General features: G+C 39.9%; 1 protein-coding gene across 2 annotated transcripts in view; it reads left to right on the top strand.

Moving 5' to 3' along the window:
• pik3r2 (phosphoinositide-3-kinase, regulatory subunit 2 (beta)) overlaps window positions 1–20,577 on the top strand; it is a 32,467-nt gene extending 11,890 nt beyond the window's left edge. For both annotated transcript variants that reach the window (XM_085438608.1, XM_085438609.1), the window contains exons 3-16: window positions 4,974–5,066; window positions 6,519–6,593; window positions 7,050–7,199; window positions 8,246–8,456; window positions 8,579–8,664; window positions 8,764–8,866; window positions 10,042–10,140; window positions 10,308–10,488; window positions 10,684–10,803; window positions 10,971–11,113; window positions 11,224–11,400; window positions 11,536–11,607; window positions 11,747–11,917; window positions 12,816–20,577. In XM_085438608.1, coding sequence (XP_085294734.1) covers window positions 4,974–5,066; window positions 6,519–6,593; window positions 7,050–7,199; window positions 8,246–8,456; window positions 8,579–8,664; window positions 8,764–8,866; window positions 10,042–10,140; window positions 10,308–10,488; window positions 10,684–10,803; window positions 10,971–11,113; window positions 11,224–11,400; window positions 11,536–11,607; window positions 11,747–11,917; window positions 12,816–13,023 — 1,889 coding nt within the window. In that variant the 3' untranslated portion in view covers window positions 13,024–20,577. The remainder of the gene's footprint in view (window positions 1–4,973; window positions 5,067–6,518; window positions 6,594–7,049; window positions 7,200–8,245; window positions 8,457–8,578; window positions 8,665–8,763; window positions 8,867–10,041; window positions 10,141–10,307; window positions 10,489–10,683; window positions 10,804–10,970; window positions 11,114–11,223; window positions 11,401–11,535; window positions 11,608–11,746; window positions 11,918–12,815) is intronic.
• The last annotated feature ends 753 nt before the right edge of the window (window positions 20,578–21,330 follow it).

The raw sequence follows: 21,330 nt of genomic DNA, 5'->3' as shown, positions 1-21,330 counted from the left end.
GTGACAGAAAGGAGATTTTTCACTGGTCTGACTCACTTAAGATCAAATTGGCCTGTATGTGATCCACAATATAAAATGAGTTTGGCTTCCCTGCTCTAGAAGCTTTTTATGCATTTATTTTTTAGGACTAAGTCTGTAATATGTCTCCCTTGCTCTCCTCATGTGTGTACAAAGTGGTTCATTTACACTTGTATGGTATTTTTGTGTTTGGTTTTATTCAGATATTTGGATTTAATTAATTTGAACACTGCACACAGCAGCTGGAGAGGAAATGTTTCAGCCTCATGCAAAAGCTTGTAAAATTCTCAGAACCCAAGTGTATTTTTTTTTTTTAATCAGAAGTCCTCCTGTTAACCATTATTTTCATCTCCATCTGGTGAAAGATGGGTTACCGTAGAATGTCGACAACAACTTGGCTTAAGTACATGCAAAAACTGCGTCATTGTTTTTCAGCAGTAGCGAGTGAAATGCAAAACGGAGATTTCTTGCTGGCTAAAATATGCAAACAGTTTTTCTGCTTTTTAAAGTGACATTGCGAGGGTAGGCTTGGCAGATGGTGTCATATAGAGTGCAAGCATTTTGTACCCAAAAAGAAACAGGGGGACTTCGATAGACTAACTGACTCACACTCCAGATGTGCTGCTCTTTTGTTGTTGAGTTTATAGAAATTAAATGTAAACAGAGGAAAAAATGAACTCATGATATTTCTCAACCTGCGACGGTAACGAGTCTGAAAAAAGGTTTTTTTTCCGCCTCTTTGCCTTCCTTCTCTCCTCTCTCTGGCCTCACTTTAACTGCCTGCTGAAGTGAACCATGGCTTGGCATTTTTGCAAACTCCTCCCTTGTTCTCCTACTCGCACCCCCACCCTTCTCTCCTCCCTCGTCCTCCTTCCATTTCTGCAGCCCTGATTCACATACTCGTCTGACAGTGTCTCTGGGCGGCTATAAACCATGTTCACGAAGCCAGTTCTCTGAAAGAAGAGGCCTCTCCTCCTCGCTTTCTCTGCGCCTTACCAGGAAAACACTTTCAAAGAACCCACACAAGAAGGGTGGGAGGGAGGTTGAGACAGTAGAAAAAGACAATGGGAAAGTTATGGAGAGGCTGGAAAGGGAGGGAGGCACGGGTCATAGGGTAAGCAAAGGCCACCCTATCCAACTGCAGATACAGAAAACCAGCTGTACTTTCTTTTCTTTGCCGATCGTTGTGGCATTCTGCACCTAGAGAAAATGTTACTGCCGTACAGGAGAACTTATTTAGGTGCGAAATTGTGTTACTGACGATTATTTATTTTATCTTATCTCATTTTAATTTTCTTTACTTATGCTTTTAGCATGTACAGCACTTTGTGAACTCTGGTTTTATGTTAAAGTGCTTTATAAATAAAGGTGGTATGGTATGGTAAAAGCTTCAGTAAATCAAATGTTAATTTATGTATTTTGTAGCATGTATTGATTGACCTTGTTGACTAGTGAAAGCACAGGAAGATAATAAAGTCGTTCAAATTGTGGCAATGTGTTTGTAAATGACTAAAAGAAGTCACTCAAGATGCTGTGGGGAAAATAAAAAACGTGAAAGGATAAAGAAAAGCTGGCGAGCTGTGCCCACTCCACATCGATGGTGGCTGCAAATGGATTGACATAGAAAGTTAAAAAATTTGTGTGCATTTGTAGTCTATTCTGGCAGTTTTTTAAAATGTGTTAATAATGATAAATGATTTTGTATCATTGATCTGTTTAATTGTATCTTTATGAATTAACAGCCATATAATAATAAATGAGCTTACTAAAGCATTAAATATAATTTTCAGTTTTAGAAACTGTAGCAGTGTGCACTTACAATAAAATTTGACGTAACCCGATGATAGTGTCTCTTTTCTCTTAGTACTCTGTTTGAGGTAGTCTCAGAGTACAAACTTCCAGCTGCCCTTTTGCTTGCTCAGCATGCATTGTAAATATTGCACAGTCATGCTCATTTATTTGTGAAAAACCAAAATTGTGATTGAGATTGAAAATTTTAATAATTGTGCATGCCTATCTGTGCTGTTGCAGTACACCTGTAAAGGTTATAATCAGCTCGGTAACAAATCTAACTGGCGTTAGCTGATAACTTAGAATGCCATCATCCAAATATGGTAACGTCTAGCTCCAAATAAACAGTGTGATCCTAACATTGAAGCTACAATGCATCACACCCAGGATTGAGTGGTGAGAAGGTGGCTGTGTTCATCTTTTATGCTATGTTTATGTTGCACGAATCAACTCCCAGTGAGCCTACTCTTACAGGTATCACAGAAAGTGTCTTTAGTGCCATTTGTCGTTCTTCCCAGTAATGCCTGGAGGCCAGTAAAACCAGACTGAGCACTGAGAGCAGATCACCTCCATTTGTTGAGTTTTCAGGGGCTCACTACTACACGTGTAGCTTTGAAATATGTTGTGACAGGAGTGGATGGTGTGCCCAGTCATGATGCATTGCCTGTCAACATAGTTGGAGTGCAGTGAAGACATGTAGCGGTGAAACACGACCAGCAACTTACAGTGTTACCCACCATCTGTGAGCCAGACACCAACTGGCCCTGTCACCACTGCACATAATACACGCATTCATGGTATCACTTGCCATGGTTCAAAATGCGAGCAAAAATCTATCCCAAAGTTGTTGTTTTTTGTTTTTTTTCCATTTTAGCCTCAAATATTAAGTGCATTTGGAGAGCAATCAAACCTTTTTATAGGAATGGAAACACTTAAGTTAGGCTTCGATACCGACCAAAGGCCAGTGTTTATCTGGGGTTTGACATTTACTAATGTTGGGAAACTCAGACGGGCAGAGTTAGTGTTTCGATGGCTAATTGAAACCAGCAGTTTTACTTTATTGAAACCAATAAGCAAGGATGAAGCAGTTCAGCCTTTTCTACTTGTCGGTTGATAGCGATAGTAGGTGTAGTTGCAAAGTCAACAACGCTCTTCTGACCCCATGACCACAGAGCTCCAAATCTCTTCTTGCATTAAGATCAGCACAAGAACTGTGCACTGGGAACTTCGCGGTCGTGTGGGTGGCCCAGTGCTTTTGTCCATGTTGTGTTTAATGTAAATGGTTATAAAATAACATTTGTTTGTTTTTTAAATAATGAATGCTTTTCTCTTTTTTTTTCTTTTCTTTTTTTTTGTGAAGCTTATCACATATTATTGTTGTTGTTGCACTTGAAAGCCACACCCTAACTTAAGACATTAACCTGAGACCAGCATGAAGTGTGTTTTGCATGAGTGTTAGGCTAAAGCAAGGAAATTCCAGAGGTTTAATTCGACCTGGGAATTCATGCCGTACACGGAAAAATCTCAGCTTCTGACACAGAGGTCTGAGAGGGAGAGCGCAGCACAGCCAGCTACATATTACATAAGCACACTGATCGAGAAGATATCCAGCAAATATTTTGCTTCACATAGCTTTGCTTTCTCAAGCCTACTCTTGCCTGTCTTAGGCTTACCTCGGACTGAGCGAGCGAGTCAGTGCAAACATACAAATACTGGATTTGCAACACTGAGCTGACCTTCAAATTGTCAGCTTTGTGTATAGAAAGGTGGTTACATTACACACAACACTGTTTTTGGGTTTCTTCTCACTTGCACACATCGCCCGACTGCAAACCAGATAAAAAAAAAAAAGAGCGAGCTCGATGAGAGGGGGACAAGGCTGCAATCCAAAATGGCCAACAAGTATAAAGAAGACGAAGAGCTGTCGGTGCCTGCGAGAGAGCTGGAGACACCGCTAGGCAGAGTTTCCACGTTTAAGCCGACATGGTGGCACAGAGCGCGAAAGAAACAGCGAGGAAGGGGGAAAAAAAACAAGTAAGGAAATAGTCGAATAAAAACTTAAATTAAAGAGGCCTAAAGGGGGTTAAAACAAAAAGGAGCAAGAGAAAAAAAATCCACTAACAGGAGAGCAAATGAGAGAGAGCGAGTGAGACTAAGAGACATGGAGGAGCAGGAGAGAGAGCAAGGAATGTGCTGACGCGGCGTTTCTTGTCTGAACTCCCCAAATTAATAATCAGCAGTGGTTTAGCCGAGCCGTGCCAGGAACAGGAGCCTACTGCCAAGCCCCGGCCAGGCCAGGCCCTCCCTGCTCCCAGACCCCCCTCCACTACCCCTCCTTAAAAAAAGAAAGAAAGAGAAGGGGGAGGAAAAAAAGAGAGACCCAGCTCACAGGCCTGTTCTGGGGCCGAATAAGAGGCGCTGCCTGCCTGTTCTAGCTGGGCCGAGCCTGGCACACTGCCACAGGGCTTTTGCTTGTTCAGGAGTTTTGATTAAATCCTTTATTGTGCTCCACTCACGCAAAGAGCTAAGGCGAAACACTGAGCAGGACAGAGTGAAGGGGAGGAGAGAGAACGAGAGCGGAGAAAAGAAAAGGGAGTAAAAAGAGGGGGAGGGAGGGAAATGGGATCTCCCTTTTTTTTTTCTTTTTTTTTTTCTCCCTCTAGCTTTCTCCTTTCCTCTTTCTCTCCAACTGAAAAGATGTTTGATTTAGTCTGTGGGGAATTGTTAAGTAGATAAAGTTTTTCTTTTCTCGATGCCTCTTTTTTTTCTGGTGACCTTTTTTACTTTCACTCCTGCATGAAATCCCCTTTCTTCCTTTAGTACAGTCAGTAAATTGTTCTGCAGTTATTGTCATATCCCATCATTCAGATTTGAGGAGGACAATGTGTCCCAGCCTTTGACATTTCTGTCCATTAATTATTTATAAGAAGTGTTTTGTTTTGTTTAATAAATACTGTGCAAACAAATGCAAAATAAATAAATCCCACGGGGCTTTTGAAAATGGCTGAGCTTGTGAAATAAATATCCATTATGTTTTATTGTGTTCCTCATAAGTTTTGTACATATTATGAACATATTTCGTGCTCTGCTTCTCTAAGTGCTCGTACTTAACAGCGGGGTTTGTCAATGTAGCAGTGTGACTGAGATTTGTGCTGTTGTTTCAGCTGTTCCTGTGCCGGACCTGAGCGAGCAGTTCACACCACCAGAGACGGCTCCCCCGGCCCTCGTCGGCCTCATACAAGCCATAGAAAAGAGAGGTATATTCATACAAACCAGCCAAGATATTCATCTGTTGTCTGTCACGCTGCCTCTGCTGTCTTTTCATCTACGTGCGACTGTCTCCCTCTCGCCATCTGCTTCTTGCTTTCATGCCAGCGTTTGCACATGTGCAGACATGCAGACAGTCGCACAGAGGTACAAGTGCTCTCACAAGCTCATGCGCATTCACATTCAGTACATATAAGTTCAGTGTGGTTTAACTGAGAGCAGACCCGCTAAGAGTCCTGCGCAGTGGGTTTGATTCACACCGTGTTATTAACAAATAGAGCTCGGTGGGACTCCATTCACAGTTTTGCCTTTTTTTTTCTCTCTCTCTTCCTTCTAACTTTCTGTGTCATTCACACCAATTCACAAACTCTTTCATGTACAGAATGTTAAAAAGTTGTGAAAAACTGCTTCACGGCTTCTTACGGCTTTTTGTTGTCCAAGACGAGGCGTTTACCCTCATGCAAGACAAAGAAAAGCTAAATTGTGACGGCGGAGATGCAGGAACAAATCAGAGAGTTTGTCTGTGAATTGAGTTACATAGTGTTGGATAATGAGACAGCTGCATTTAATTTACTCAACATTTATGTGTATGCTTGGAAAAAAATCCAGTATATCAAGTATACCGAAATACATAATATACAATTTTATACAGAAATACTGGGATGCATGCACTCTTATAAGTGGGCTTGTTCTGTTTTTAAAAAGTATCAGAGTATAGAGCAGAGTATATTTTATACCTAGTCTAATATGTTTACAATATGAATATATCCTTTGCGAGTTATTATCACTAACAAAAAATATGAATTCAAAATTTTTTTCATCATCAGAGCAAGAAAAACACAAAATCCTGGGGGAGAGCTAGAGTTTCTGCTCGCAGGGAACTACAATAAGCTGTTTGTCCAAAAATAAATTTTATTTTGGCAAAAATGAGTTGAACTGAAACGTGATGATTAGTGCTGAGAGTGAAATAGATGAGATGACCACAGTTTGGAAAGAAAAAAAGTCTCTGAATCCCCAAAATTAAAAAGCAATGGATAACTTGAAAATTCAAGTCCACCACTGCAAACGTGTGAGTCCTTCTTCGGTCTTTAAGATGTTGCTTTTGAACTTTGTGGGCTGGTCACATTCTCTCTGTTGTTGGATACAGTACTGAACTGTCACGTATTTACAGACATTCAGCTAGTAATGACACACATTCTTATTTTTAATTATTGTTCTTGTTGTTGTTACTTCTAGATTTCATAGTTACATTGCGCTGCCTTTGCCTTCTTTTTCCATTTCCAGCTTGTTGCACTGCGTTAAATTATCTAGTGCAAGTCCACAGCCATAGAGTCAGAAAACAATCTGTCACTACTTCTCTGTTTTCCATCTAAATGTGTCCTCTTTGCTTCTTCGTTCCTTCTGAACACATTTACTAAAATTGCTCTTTCTGTCTGTCTCAGGTCTGGATTGCAAGACGTTGTACAGGACACCTAGCTCCTCAGGTTCAGATAGTCCGGTGTACAGCCTGTGCTCTGGTGAGTTACATTTGTCATTTATCTGTTTTAGACGTTATTTGATCCTTTTCTTTAACAGAACTTGGGTATATTTGGGATGGTTTCTCAGCCTGCATGCTCTTCAGCAGGTCCAATTCAGTGATTTAAATAAGAAAATCCACTCCAGAAAATAACTGAAACAACACAAGTCAGTACAAAATAAAAATAAAAGCTAATTGGAAAATAACTTTTTTCCTCAAAAAAAAAAATCATTTTTTGGTCTCCAGAAGATACAGTTGGTGTTAGGCTTCAGGGTTAGTTTCATAGCTTTGAAGTGGGGAAAAACACCAAACACTGACATGATATGTTCGCTCTTGTGTACTTTCCTTGATTAAACTGCCTTTTTATTCCTTAAACTTCTCCCTGACGCTTGTTTGAGTTTTTTATTCTAACAAACTGCACCTTTTTGGTCTTTTGCTTTATGTATTGATCATCCAGAGAGTGACGTGGTTCAGAGGGATCTAGGTTTCCTGTCTGAGAGCGTCCTGCAGTACCTGAGAGACCTTCCATCACCTGTCATCCCTGCCTGTGTCTACCCTCACCTACAAACTGCTCTCATGCAGCAGCATGTCCTACAGCAGTCAGCAGGTACATCAGATCACAGATTGAAAATCTTAAAGTTGCTGCTTGTATTGACTGAGCATTTAGTTTTTCCAACAGGGACAGTGTGTCATCTTTTGTGCATTTTCTTCTCTTTTTACAATAATGTTAACAGTACAAATTAAATATTCTGCAGCTGCCTGCTCAGGGCAGTTAAGTTTATGCAGGTGCAGTTTGAAAAGCAACCCTAGGACCCGTTTGAAACAGTCACTGGTGTCTGCGTGATGAATTAGGCTTTTCAAGAGAAAGTCAAGTTTGCACAAGTTGACGTTCAAACGTTGACAGCATGACTTACAATGAGTGTTGCCTTAAGCTTGAAAAAATGAATCTAAAATCCCGGAGTATTCACCGGAAAATCTGCAGCACACACAGTTTGTACTTAATGGGCTTAAACGTGAACAAAAGAGCTGCATTCAGGACCTCATTGTGCCAAATCTTTTTCAATTTCAGCAAAAGAACATAATTAATAAAAGGTGAAACCATCTCACACTGGGGTATATTCTTGTTTGTTTTATTGAAATGGGCTCACATATAACTATAGGAAAAACATACGCAGAATGACTGATTAAGATGGAGATTTTATGGGGTGTGGACAAAATGGCAGTACAGTGTTATAGAACAGCACAGGCACAAATGAGCTGCTGCCGCCGTTGTTTTTGTGGACAGAAAGGCACCTTTCAGTGCTTCAGTGACTATAATTTAAGCGAAAAAATTGCACAAGGACTAAACTCAGCCTTGTGCACTGCTGTTTGAGTTCACTCTGATGTCAGCATTGAGAGAATGGAAGCAGGAGGGCAAGCTCCCTGAGGCATGTTAGATATGCTTCAGCTGATTCTCCTCCACACAAAGGACTCTCTGATTTCATTTTTGATATATATGTTTGTCCTGTTTTCAGCGACATGAACTAATCACATGCGTTTTAACTACCAAATACAATCAAATGCACTCCTTATATTCTCCTTTTTCAGCCAGCTGTAATAAAGATGCACAACTGAAGCCTAAACAGTTATTCACAACGTTTATGCCTCTCTCAGATGGTGCGGTAGCTGGAAGCCACAACAGAGAAGTCAGCCTGGTGCTTGAGAACTCGACCACCGTCCCTCTCCATCACCGTCTCACCCTGCAGTATCTCCTCACACACCTGGCTAAGGTCACTCAGGCACAGGCCAGCAATGGCCTGGATACAAACACGCTGGGAAAGATCTTTGGCCCCCTGCTTATCTGGACCGGCCCCTCCACTGCTTGGTAAGTAGGGTTTTTTTTACTTTCATGAAACAAATGTGTAACAAATATGTAAAGGTGAAATGATGATAAAGAGTTAGCAAATCTAAATCTACATGTTGGAAATGTGAACTGTTGAATGGCAGGTTTCCAATGGATGATGAGTTCCCCACCTTGGTGGTGGAGAAATTGCTGATAGAGAGAACTACAGGTCAAGACCTCACTCCTCCAGGTAAGTTATGTTGTTTTAACACTGCTTGGATCCATTCCTTTATTATAAAATACTGCTGAAGGAGGTGTGGGTTTCTGATGCGTTTGTGTCTGTTTGCAGTTCTCCCAGCGAAGCCTGTGAAGTCAAAAATGACACCATCAGCCATGACAGACACGAGCAGCCTGCTGAATGATGCAGAGTGGTACTGGGGCGAAATATCCAGGCAAGTTTTGGGCTCGTAATATTGATTTTGTTTGATGTATTGTTTAAAGAAATGTCTGATTAAATGGACACTTGTGACAGATCCATAAAGATTTCTATGTTATTGAAAATACTTAAAATTAGTGAAATCATGTTAGTATTTTGCTCTTAAATAAGATCCAATGCCTCTTTTTCTTAAAGAGCAACACACCTTTAATGTTTCAAATGTTTTACTTACTTTTTGTGCTAAGTTTTTAGATGCAAGTTAATTTGTGTTTGGTCTATTATTTCTTTGTTGTAATGATGCTTCTTGGCAATAAATATTACACCATTGGAAACTTGTTTATTTTCTTAAATGGTGCCACGTTCATAATGAAAATACATTTGTGGGTCAAGCAGCAGAGCAGCATGTGGCAGACTTGCTAAATCTTCTCTGCCAATGGCAAACGGCTTATTCTGCTACTGACTCTTGTTTGAGGTTGTCTAGAAGAAAGCGCTGAAGAAACATATTGGTAATTTAAGAATTTATTGATTTAACAAACGGGGTGCTCAGTATCATGTGGAAGACCCATACACAGCCACAGCTGCCTGGCACCTCTTCCTCTTGCTGCTCACCAGCTTGGTCACACACTGCTGCAGAATGACGTCGCACAGCAGTCGTGGCTTTGTGTAATTCTCATTGTTACAACAAAGAAATAGTCGCCCATAGACAAATTAAATTTTTGTGCTCAGTTTATATACAGTCTGCAGCAGCTCCTATAAGCTTATGGTGAAAAGTATCATTTCAGCTGCCGATGTGTCTGCTGATCATCTTTCATTTCAGTAACTAAGCATCCATCTTTTTTCCTAACCTTATGTTCTTTGTGACTTAGTGTGATATTCTTAGCCTGGGGGAGAACATTTAACAAAAAAGCCAGACTCTCCTTCCACAAGCTTCTTCCAGACTTTGTCATACCTTTTCATTTCTTTGCAGTAGTTGCTTAAGCCTGTACTTTTGATGACGGCAGTATTTAAAGTATCTGTTTTGCAGTGTTAACTTTAAAAACTAGAGTCAATCAAAATCCTGAAAAAAGTGGGACATCTGATCAGCCAAGAAAATAATGACCACTGGGGGGTGCTGCAACACACAAAACCAAGTTCCTGCTTGGCCTCCTCGTTGCTTCTTGCAGCTATCTAAATATGCTGCTATATTTGCAGAGAGGAGGTGAATGAGAAAATGCGAGACACTCCAGACGGCACCTTTCTGGTCCGAGATGCTTCAAGTAAATTGGAGGGCGAGTACACTCTTACACTCAGGTGAAGTAACAGCTGTTCTTCAATACTCACTTCAGATTTAGTATAGCCATAGGAAAATGATATATAGTAGAAACAAACCAGGCCTTTGCTACTTGACGGACAACATGTATTACAGTACATCGTCTTATTTACTACCATGTTCTTTTGGCTCCTGTCTCCGTCTGCAGGAAGGGGGGGAACAACAAGCTTATAAAGATTTATCACAGAGACGCGCGGTATGGTTTCTCAGAGCCTCTGACCTTCCTGTCTGTAGTGGAGCTCATCAATCACTACCGCCACGAGTCACTGGCCCAGTACAACGGCAAGTTGGACACAAAGCTTCTGTATCCCATCTCCAAATACCAGCAGGTGGGTGAAGCTGCACATTACATTAAAATAAATCAGCTGTCATCACAAGATGTGAATCATCCAGCTCATAATTTTCCCTCATTCCATTTACAAATCGAGAATGATATTCATTAATAACACGCGAATGTAGTCGGCCTGAATCTTCAGTAAGTGGTGATCTTGCTGTCGTCTGTTTTTCATGTGGTAAAAAATCAGCTGGTGAAGGAGAACAGCATAGAGGAGGTGGGAGAGCAACTGAAGATCTATCATGAGCAGTACCAGGAGAAGAGTCGCGAGTACGACTCTCTGTACGAGGAGTACACACATACCTCGCAGGTTTGAATAGCACACATGCTGACAACCACAAACAAGAGATGTATTTCAGAGTATTATAAATCCTAAACTAGCATAGTGCGTAGTGTTTGTTGATGTGATCCGTAACAATATGCAGTTTATCCTGAAGATAAAATGGAGCTGGATTGAAACGTCTCTCTCTGTCTCAGGAGCTGCAGATGAAACGCACAGCCATTGAAGCCTTCAACGAGACCATCAAGATCTTTGAAGAGCAGTTTGAGACTCAGGAGCGGTACAGCAAAGAGTCTTTGGAGAGATTCCAGCGTGAGGGCAACGAAAAGGAAATACAGAAGTACGTTTGTATGCATAATTCTGTTTTTAGCACAGATGCAAACAAAGCTGCTATATTTAAACAACATTTTGGTGAGTTGAAGGTATAATGTTCGAATTCTTGCAAATTAGAATCCAGAGCAACTCGGAGCGTTTGCAGTCTCGTGTGAAGGAGATCCACGACAGCAAGTGTAAGCTGGAGCAGGACCTGAGAGAGCAGGTGTCTGATAACAGAGAGATTGACAAGAAGATGAACAGCCTCAAGCCAGATCTCATGCAGCTTCGCAAGATCAGGGACCAGTACTTAATGTAAGTAAACTTTTATCCATGCATGAAATTGAACTTTACACATTCATATATTTATTCTGTTTACAGTCGTGAGAACCTTAAATGTCGTGCACAGGAAGTAACCAGCATTAATTCTGTTGTCCTCTGGTTTTTCAGATGGTTGACGCAGAAGGGGACGAGGCAGAAGAAGATCAATGAATGGCTGGGTATAAAGAACGATGCTGATGAGTAAGTGACTGCTCCGCAGCTTGTGCTGTCATGAGTGAAGGCAGCTGCACCTCTGACAGTAATGAAGGCAGTAGTTAAGCTCATTGTTCTGTCTGGAGTTTCTTTCCTGCTTGATAGTTTTTGTTCATTGCATCTTCAGCTCTTTCTCACTGGAAGAAGATGAGGGCTCACCCCACCATGACGAGTGTACCTGGTACGTGGGCGACATCAAGCGCACCCAGGCTGAGGAAATGCTGAGAGGCAAATGCGATGGAACCTTTCTCATCCGTGAGAGCCAGTCACAGAAGGGCTCTTACGCCTGCTCCGTAGTGTAAGTTTGTGTTTAACCCTGTGAGGTCTAAAGGCTTTTTCACACCTGTGGTTTGTTTATGCTGGTCCGAATCATTCAAGCTTGTAAACTTGTAGCTTTTCCCCGTGATTTGGTTTGTTTTCACACAGAGAAGAATACAAGTGAACCAAAATGCGTCACTACCAACTACATGAGAATGTTCAGTCTGCTCATTTTTTAAGCTCAAACCTGCATCCTACACCTGGTATAGTTCGAAAGAGGTCAGATCACATTCATACCATAAACAAAGCGCACTGGAGTTCATTTGAAACCAAAATCACCTCCTCCGAAGGGTCTCAGTGTTGTTTTGATTCTCCCCCGAGTGCTTTTACTGTGATCTTATCTGCACAAACGAGCAGCACAGTGAGGGAAAATGAACCAGTTCGATTTAAATGGACTAAACAGCACAGGTGTGAAAACATGCAGTTAAAACATTTTTATTTATAATTGAAAATGTTTGGTTGTACCAAAAAATGTGGCTGGAAATCACTTCTTCTTCTTCACACTTGTTTTCGCCACAAGTTCAAGAAATTATGTGAGAATAATTATTCTGTCACTACTGCAAATACAAGGCTAAATTCACTACTGTAGCTCTTTCTGAAGATAAGGGAGTAAGTTAAGAGCAGTACCTCTAAAGGTGAATTATTAACAAATTTGAATTCATGCACAACCCAAAGTGTAAGATTAATCCAGTCTCATAAAACCGAAATGCAGATATTCAATTCAGATACATTAAGTTATAAAATAAAATTTAAAAGGAGGAATAACTCAAGTAAATTTTCTGCAGACACTGAAGTTAACAGTTACATTACTGGTGGGTTTGTGAAAGACTTTTAAGACTAAGATCACCTCTAAACACGATCTCTCTCCTTGTTTCTAGCGTGGACGGTGACTCTAAACACTGCGTCATCTACAAGACAGTCACGGGGTATGGATTCGCCGAGCCCTACAATCTGTATTCGTCCCTCAAAGACCTGGTGCTCCACTACAAAAATGTCTCCTTGGTCCAACACAACGACCAGCTGAATGTAAATCTAGCCTACCCAGTCCTGGCCCGCTCCCAGAATCAGAACCAGCACCCCAGATGAATTATTCACCAGCAGCATAGGACACCAGCCAGAGTGGGAAAATTAGACATATGCATTGGGGGGGTAAAAAAAAAAAAGAACTCTGGACAATGCTTGTTCCTGTGGCAGGTAAAACAGACTCAATTGCCAGGATTTAAAAAAAAAAAAGAAGAAAAAATCATGTATTTTTGGCCAGAAGCTGATGCTAATTTCCCACAGAGTCCAGCAAAGAGCACTCCTTGCTAACAGCATGGCTTCACAATAAGCACACTACTACTGATAACGAAGCACTGTACAGTTAGCCTGGCTGATGCAGTCAGTTAAAAGCTGATGAGAGTGGTGCATTAGCCAGCCACACTGTCCAGTGTCGGTTATGGAAAAAAGTGAGAAATTCATAGGAACATTCATTATTCAGGAAAAAAGACTAAAATACATCAAAGGAAGGCACACACAATGGGGTTTTTTTTTTTTTTTCTAAATCTTTAAAAAGCGGAGAGACCAGATGGTGGGATGATGGTAGAAATTACAGGAGCCACATTTGGTTTTTAGGGTTTGTTGGGGGTTTTTTGCCTTTAATGCGAGATAAATGTCCACAGACAAAGGCCCGATCTGTCATTCCCAGACTGCCTGCAAACTCTCCATAGACAAAAGCCTGAGCTGTCATCCGAGGAAATTACTGGCTTGCCTAAACCAGGCTGCTCGTTTCACACTTAAAGGTGGCTGAGAAAAACAATGGGCTGGGAGTGTAGTCACTGGAGACTGAGGAGGGGAAGGGGGTGAAGAGGGTTGCTGTTTCAGGGTTTTTTTTTTTAAAAAGAAAAAGATTGATTCAGTTAAAAGCTTGCTCAAGTGCCATAGTAATAGCTTTGAATGACCACAAGCCTGTGTCACTAGAATAAGGGGGCACGTCGAGGTTACAAACCGAAAGAGAAGGGGGGGGGGGGAGTAAACGGTTGTCGACATAGACAAAGCTACAGCTTTAAACAAAAACATACATACACATAGGTATATTTTTATGAAATGATCTCTATTTCCAACAGCTTTGGCTTGTTGCTCTCTTTCTCAGTGGGTGTCCTTTTGATCTGACGAGGTACAACGTACAGTGATTGCTGTATAACAGGATAAAAATGCATGGTACATATTTGGTGTATTGTGAATATAGAATTGTTTTTTAATCACAGTACACTAGATGGAGAGGTACATTGATAAATGCAGTTCCACGTGATTCAGGTTTCCTTTTAAAATGGAAATGGTGGAAATACTCCTGCGTCTCTTCGTTTCAGACTTCCTTCTTCATCCTCTGTAATACTGTAGCACCTGTAGCCATTGACTTAAGGCACTGTTAGTGCTCCTCCTATGTGTCTTGTTTCTATATGCTAAAGACACTTGCAGAGCATCGACCTATGTGATTATTGTATCTCGTGTACTGTATTTACTTCATCTCTAGTTAGATTAGACTGTTTCCGTGGTACAGTGTCCTTGCAGATGTTTATTGTTTTGGAGGGTTTTTTTTTTTGGTTTTTTTTTTTATATGCAAATTTACTCACGGTACTTCTTCTCCCTTGCGCTCGACTGTTCATTTCATCACAAGCTTGACTCACAGAGCTGTAGAACATTTATGTACAAAAAGATAAAAGAAAGAAAGAAAGCAGTAATATAAATCATGTACAGTATATTTCAGACACACATGCAGCCTGTGTATGTGACTTTATACGGTTCCTTCACGGAAGATTTGCTATGCTTTTAGATTCTGTTTAAGGATGCAAATTATCCATTTTAATGTGAGCCAAATGAAGGATGTCTTTTCATGTAGCAAGAATGAAAAAAGAAACAGTCCTTTTTGCCATTTAGCATGACCTTGGCGGTCTAAGAGATTATCTGGTATGTTATGCATGGAGTCCTTCATTTGGGTTGTTGTTTATCTTTTTTTGTTTGTTTGTTTTAACTTCGATTAGTGGTTGAAATTGTGCTTTCTGTAGTGAATATACAGTATTCACTGGCATGTGGTCTTACTATGCACAACACGGTTGTATGCATATATGTTTTAGACTTGGGTTCAGTTCCCTCCCGGTGATGTGGCGATGAATTTCTCCTATTTGTTTCTCCGTGTTGGCTCGAGGTGTAGGTAGTACCGCCTCCGTTCAATGTCACGTTCAAAGCACAGCGGCGTAGATGCAGGGTTACTCAGTTATATTGATGTTCTCAATGAAAATGTGGAGCTGAAAAGAGGCGTCAAATGACGCTGCTTTTAAACTTGATTCATGTAGTTGGTGTTTTTTTCCCGGATGAACAAATATTAATATGAATCTTTCACATTTTTACATTTAGTAATCTGAGAAAGCCAAAAAGAAGAAAAACTATTTTTGTAGTGGGATATAGAAGAGTCGGGGGTCATTAACAATAGAAAATGGGGAAAAATGTGTTTTAAAATCTTGGTCTTATTTTGGTTCCTTTTTGTTGAGAGAGAGAGAGAGAGAGAAAAATTTAGACGTTCTTCTTAAATGAGATATTCGTCTACTCTGTTGGTGATTAGTTAAGTCATCTGAGCTAGACCCAAGCTTCAAACAAACGCAGTGCTTTTCTATTTCTGAAATGTTCAGTTTCAGACATCAGGTAGCAACATTTTTCCCAGACATACCAACCCAGTCTTCTGATCAAACCTACCTTGACCTGAAAAGTTTTAATCATTTTGATTTCAGTCAGGACGAATCTATTGTACTGTACTTTGCACAGTTCTTGGCAAGTAAAGGACCCCAAGAATTAAAGTGGAGGTGACAGAGGTGCTTCTGATTAGAGGGCTATTAAAAAAACAAAAAAAAAAAAAAAAAACGTACGAGTGAGAAAGATTAGAAGTGCCTTTAGTCGTTGCGATGAGGTGGTCGTCTCCCTGTTTTCATTGGAGCGTTGCTGCATAAGACGATGCCACAACCACATGTAGTGCCCCACCGTTCACACATTTGTCATTTATCAAAACAAAGGTGTATCTCGCAAACGAGTGTAGTTGTTGTGTGTGATTGTGAGTGTCTGTGTGCGTGTTAGAGCAAATCTGAGCATGTTCTAGTTAAGAGAGTGGCAGATATTAGCTGTGCCTCTTTGGTATTGCATTTATAGTTGTTACATATTCCTTCTTTCTGTAGTGGGGCCTGTACAGTAGCTTGGTGCACCCAGGCTAGCCTACTTCAGTGTTTGTTTTTTTTGTTTGTTTGTGTGTCTGGTGTGTGTTTGAATAAAACTCATAAAAGATATAGAAATGTGAACAGTACACATCCGTGGCCCAGACCAGTTGTTTAAAGCTCATTTGGTAAGCTCTCAAGCTAATGCATGCAGCAGTTCTCAGTGTTTTGTATTAAGTTAGTAAACAGATGATCTGATTAAATCATCCACCATTATTCAGTTTGTTGGACCAACACTTTTGTGACTGCACTTTTTTTGTTTTTGTTTCACACACTCAGACTAGTGTGTCGCCCAACCACCGAAAACTAACAGACAATGGTGATGCTGAGTTGTTTATAGTGTTTTTTGTTGATAGTTATTCATTCAGTATATCAGGAATGATTGACATTTTCATTATGATATCAGAGTATACAGTGTACAGTATATGCTTTTGTTGTTTCGCAGTCAACAACTGTCTTGTAAATCTGATGCTTTTGACTGATTGCAATGTTTTCGTTATAGAATTAGTTTTACTATGTGGGCTGTGTAAACTCTGTAGTACTTTTCAAAGCTACTTTAAGGAGAGCTGCTAGCTCATTATGCAATTCTCATCCGCACAGCAGAAGTGTCCAGCTAAACATGAAAAACATAAATCTTCCTTAAAAAAGAAGAAGCTTCAGTTCATCCAGGTTTTCACTTATTCCTTGTGGTATTTAAACATGCAAATAATTGCACTCTTTCTACCTTTTTATTTGGTTCTACACTGTGTAAACAAGCGTATTGCACAACACCACAGGTGTTTTCAGTCTCATTGACACAGGTGTATAAAATCAACCAACCAATCAGTGTGCCTTTGCAAACATTTGTGAAAGAATGGGTTGTTCTAAAGAGCTCACTGAATATGGCCATGGTGCCAAAAGAGGATATCACTGTTACAACACAAACAACCTTTGTGAAATTTCTTCCGTCCATGATTTTAGCTGTAAGTGTTTTTATTCCAAAGTTCAAGTATCAGATCACACAAAGTTACAGAGTCACATGGAGTGCATAAGTCACCGAGACCCTGCTGACTCAGTTACTGTAGTGCTCCAAACCTCCACTGGCATTAGCATCAGCACAAACTCAGTGTATTGCAGTTTGCAGTGACTCTATACATTATCCAGAGTACCCACAGCTTTCTTTTTTAGAAAAGTGATCCTATTTAATGTTCTCTGAGCACTACAAATGAGGTATTTTCAAACTTCCTTAAACCATTTTCCTCCAAAGCATGGGTCAAGAAAACATTACATTGTGGACGAGATATGGAAAAGGTGGCCAACTGTAGCGTTTCCTAACGAATACAATGGAACATTGTTTCCATTCGGGTGAGGACATAGAAGTGAAACTACATGCATGGCTTGATGCCACAAGGAGTCAGTGAAAGCAGTGTCGGGGATTTTCAAGGTGATTTTGTGTAAAGCATTTCTAGGGAAAGTCCTTCTAGTGGAGTCAAACTTTAACCCAGAACTGGTTGGTGTGACACAAGTTAATGAAAAAGGTGGTTCTGCTTCGTTTTGCTCAACTTTTTAGTGTCTGAAAGAAAACTAGAAATGTAGAACTGAACAGCTTCCAGCATCACTTGTTATGATGTACATTTTTGCAGTGTGCTTAAACACTTTGGTACGCCATGTTATTTACACGATTATTGGTTAGAAGCAATGCTAGCTGCAGTGAAATGTGGTCGCACAGTGAGACGGGCGTGAGAAGAGCAGGAGATGAAGACTTAATTGCGCTTTGACATGGAGTTGAAACTCTCAAACTCAAAGCTTTCATCCCGCTTCTCTATTAGATATGCATCTTGGAGCTTCTTGAAAAGAAAAAAAGCAACAACAAAAAAACATTTTTCTATATGATACATAATCATTCAAGCAATTAAATATTTTTTCATCATTCTTTGGTACACTGTAAATGATAAACCTTGAAACGGCCTCATACACAAAGCACATCTTTCACTGACTACAAAGAAACACATATTTGTTGTCTATTAAGGTTTGAGGAATGAGAGATACTAGAGAATAAATATTTTCAAATATATACTTAGATATCTATATTTTTGGATGATTTAATTCTGATTTGGTTGGCGCTTGAAACGAATCAGAACGAGGCTTTGATGTGAACACTTTTAGCTCCGTGGCTGCTTTGAAATCGAGCAGTTGTTGAAATGCAGACATATTTACTTACCCGCTGCAGCGAGCTTCATCAGGATCACCAGTTAAAACTTTGTGGTTACAGTCGATCGACATTCATGATTTTTACGCATGATTATCAGGTGTGTTCGGAGGATGAAGCAAGCTCATGTACATGTGTTAATATTTACAGAGCTGAGTCTATATGTTAAATGCAGTCCTGGCTGCTTTGCATTTTATTAAATATTAGTTGTTAGTTGTTTGTTTGTTTGTTTTCTTGTTTTGTCTTTTGGAAGACAGTTTTTGTTTGTTTTTGATTTTTTTGTTTGTTTGTTGTTTTTGTGAGTAGAGGCAGTGTTAAAAAGTTGCACCACAAAAGATACACTCGATGCTGCTGCAGAGATCTGGCACAGATTGGACACTGATGCTGTAAAAAGGTGATCTATCTTACCACTCGGTCTTACTGCGCCAGATCTCAGTGGCTGCTGAAGGTTTTTTGGGGGTGGGGGGTGGTTATGTGCTTACAGCCAGGAAAGAGGAAAAAGAAGAAAAGAAAATTAAACCTGACGCTGAGGAAGGTACACGACTCAATGGTTCACGATTGCTCCTCTACTTGGAACAATGATGGCATTAAAGTGATCTTTTATGGTGCCTGAATATAATTCTTTCTATTTTGGCTTTTTAAAAAAGCTGATAGATTTGTTTGTCCAAGTGTTCTTTGTTTTGTTTGTTTATATCTTTAATGATAACCTTACAGAGCCTATAAAGAAAAAATAAGCTAGCTTGAATTTTTTTTCTCTATACAGAAAACACAAATACAAATGTTTACAATATGTAATTAACCAAATAGTAAATATGCGTTTGAGAATCAGTCTGTCCCTCAAAGCGGCTGTGATAGATTGATTTGTATTTCTTTATTTCTTCTGTCATTTTAAACTTGAAAATGTTATGACTGCTTGTTCTCTTCCCCCCACATTTCACTTTGTTCATCTTTTTTTTTTTTTTTTAATTTCCTGTGAACAGTGCTCCCTCTATTGCAAAATAGTTACTCAGCAATGTAGTTGAACTATTTGTGTGTCAGTCTTTCTTTACCTGCTGATTTCTTCACCTTACACTGAGCCTTGTATGTGCTGAATCTTAACTTGAGACCCTGTTGCATCTTTTGCTGTTTCTGTCATGCACAGTTTGGTGAATTCGAATATGAATCTGACTGATGTATCTGCGGTAAAGGATTCAAAGAATTTCATATTGTGTATTAGTAAAAAAAACAAAAAAAGAGGAAAAACAAAAGCGCCACTTGGTAAAAATACTTGAGTACAGATTAGTACATAAGCGAAGATTAGAATTCAGGAATGACTATCTAAAGGCATCCTATTGTTTTTTTTTTTTGCACTACGCAGCAAATGATAGTCGAATAAAAAGCTGAAACGATTGCTCTTTTGGTTAGTTAAGTAGTTTTTAAGACCAAAATTCAGCCAATATAGTCGCAGCTTGTTCCGCCTGTGTGTTATTTCACTTAAAAAAATCTTATCATTCTCTTTTTATCTATATATGCTAAGAGCAGCACTTTTATTTCCCTTTATGTTTTTTAAATCTTCTCACATTGTCACTCCTCCGTGTGGAAAGTTGGCATTTGTTTGATTAACCTGATGTGAATGTTGTAGTATCGTTCACTGGTGTACAGTAGTTTATATTGCGTCACACTCTTCATGTTGGAGGCAACATTGACGGTGGTCCATGTTGCAACAGGCTGGGCAGTGTTACACAGCAGCAAAAATTTAAGAGGCATCAACACATCTTTACCCTAATCAGAGCACACATTGCATTGCAGCGTTGCCCACCGAGTTGCCTCTTGAATCACCGGCTTCAGCAGACATACAGCTAAAAATTATAGTTAGTAAAGATGTTCCGTCTCTCTCACTCAAAAACAGTGAAGAGATGGACCGTCAGATAAAGCTACTCTACACCAAAGTGCAATTGAAGGCAGAGGGAGCACTGTTGTTTCAGCCAGTAGGGGCCTACTGGTTGCAATGTGCCCGACCCAGATGCATGAAAAGATGGTTATTCTTCTTCTCTTGTGTTATCCTCCCTCCGTTTATCTGTCTTAACTCAAATGCGGCATTTCTTTCTTTCTCTCTCATGTACGGCTTGCTTCAGAGTGGTATGTCCTCAGACAGGTACTCTTTGATCTGTACGGTTATTTCTTTAGGTTAATGCAATGATTTTAAAAAGACAATAAAAGATATCTAAAATGCCATGTGTTGTCCTCTTCCTTTTTTTCCCTGCCTGTGTTATCCTGGTACATTTTTACATGTCTGTCCTGATTCAGCTTGGCATAAAACATGATGGCACTGCATATTTGTAGAAATACAGAATATGCTGTTCATAACATCTAAACAAATGTCATGAACTGGCACATAGGTGATGAGGCGGGAGGCAACATGACAGGTTTGCGCAATCATCCAGGTAAGGAAATGCCAAAAAAAGTTAATTATCAACTATTATTAAAACACAAGTGTTTATCATTTTTTTGGAGGATGCAGAGTTCCAATTGGTGAAAATCGATGTGTGTCACAATGCTGTGTTTGATCTGTGTTGGATCAAATATGGTGGACCTGATTTTTAGAATGAGTTTTGTTGTTATAAGTCAGTTATTTAGTCTGTCAATAGCTGTAATTCAGTGACAGCAACAAAGTGAAGTTTCACATTTTCCTCTGGCTAATTGTTCATGTGATGATGGATGTGCTAATGGATTTGCTGGGCTTGCAGGTGCTTGGCAGGATCCTCCATGTTTGTTTGCATGGTTTGACTAACAGAGCTGTCTGACAGTAGTAGCTTTGAAAAAACTTTAAACCTATAGTTAAACTGATAGTAATCTTTTCTAGCCCAAATATGTTTTGCTACTGATCATCCAAAGCAGTCCATTTAGCTCCCATATTAGCTGCATGTTATGACACTCCACTTAGCATTACCTAGAAAAAAGTCAGAACCAGTAGTTCAGTGCCTATTG

The sequence above is a fragment of the Copadichromis virginalis genome, linkage group LG18, assembly GCF_057382275.1.
Source record: "Copadichromis virginalis isolate Kocher_CV1m ecotype Utaka linkage group LG18, C_Virginalis_male_GT1.1, whole genome shotgun sequence".
Classification (NCBI taxonomy): Eukaryota; Metazoa; Chordata; class Actinopteri; order Cichliformes; family Cichlidae; genus Copadichromis; species Copadichromis virginalis.
This window is presented reverse-complemented; position numbering and strand designations above follow the sequence as displayed.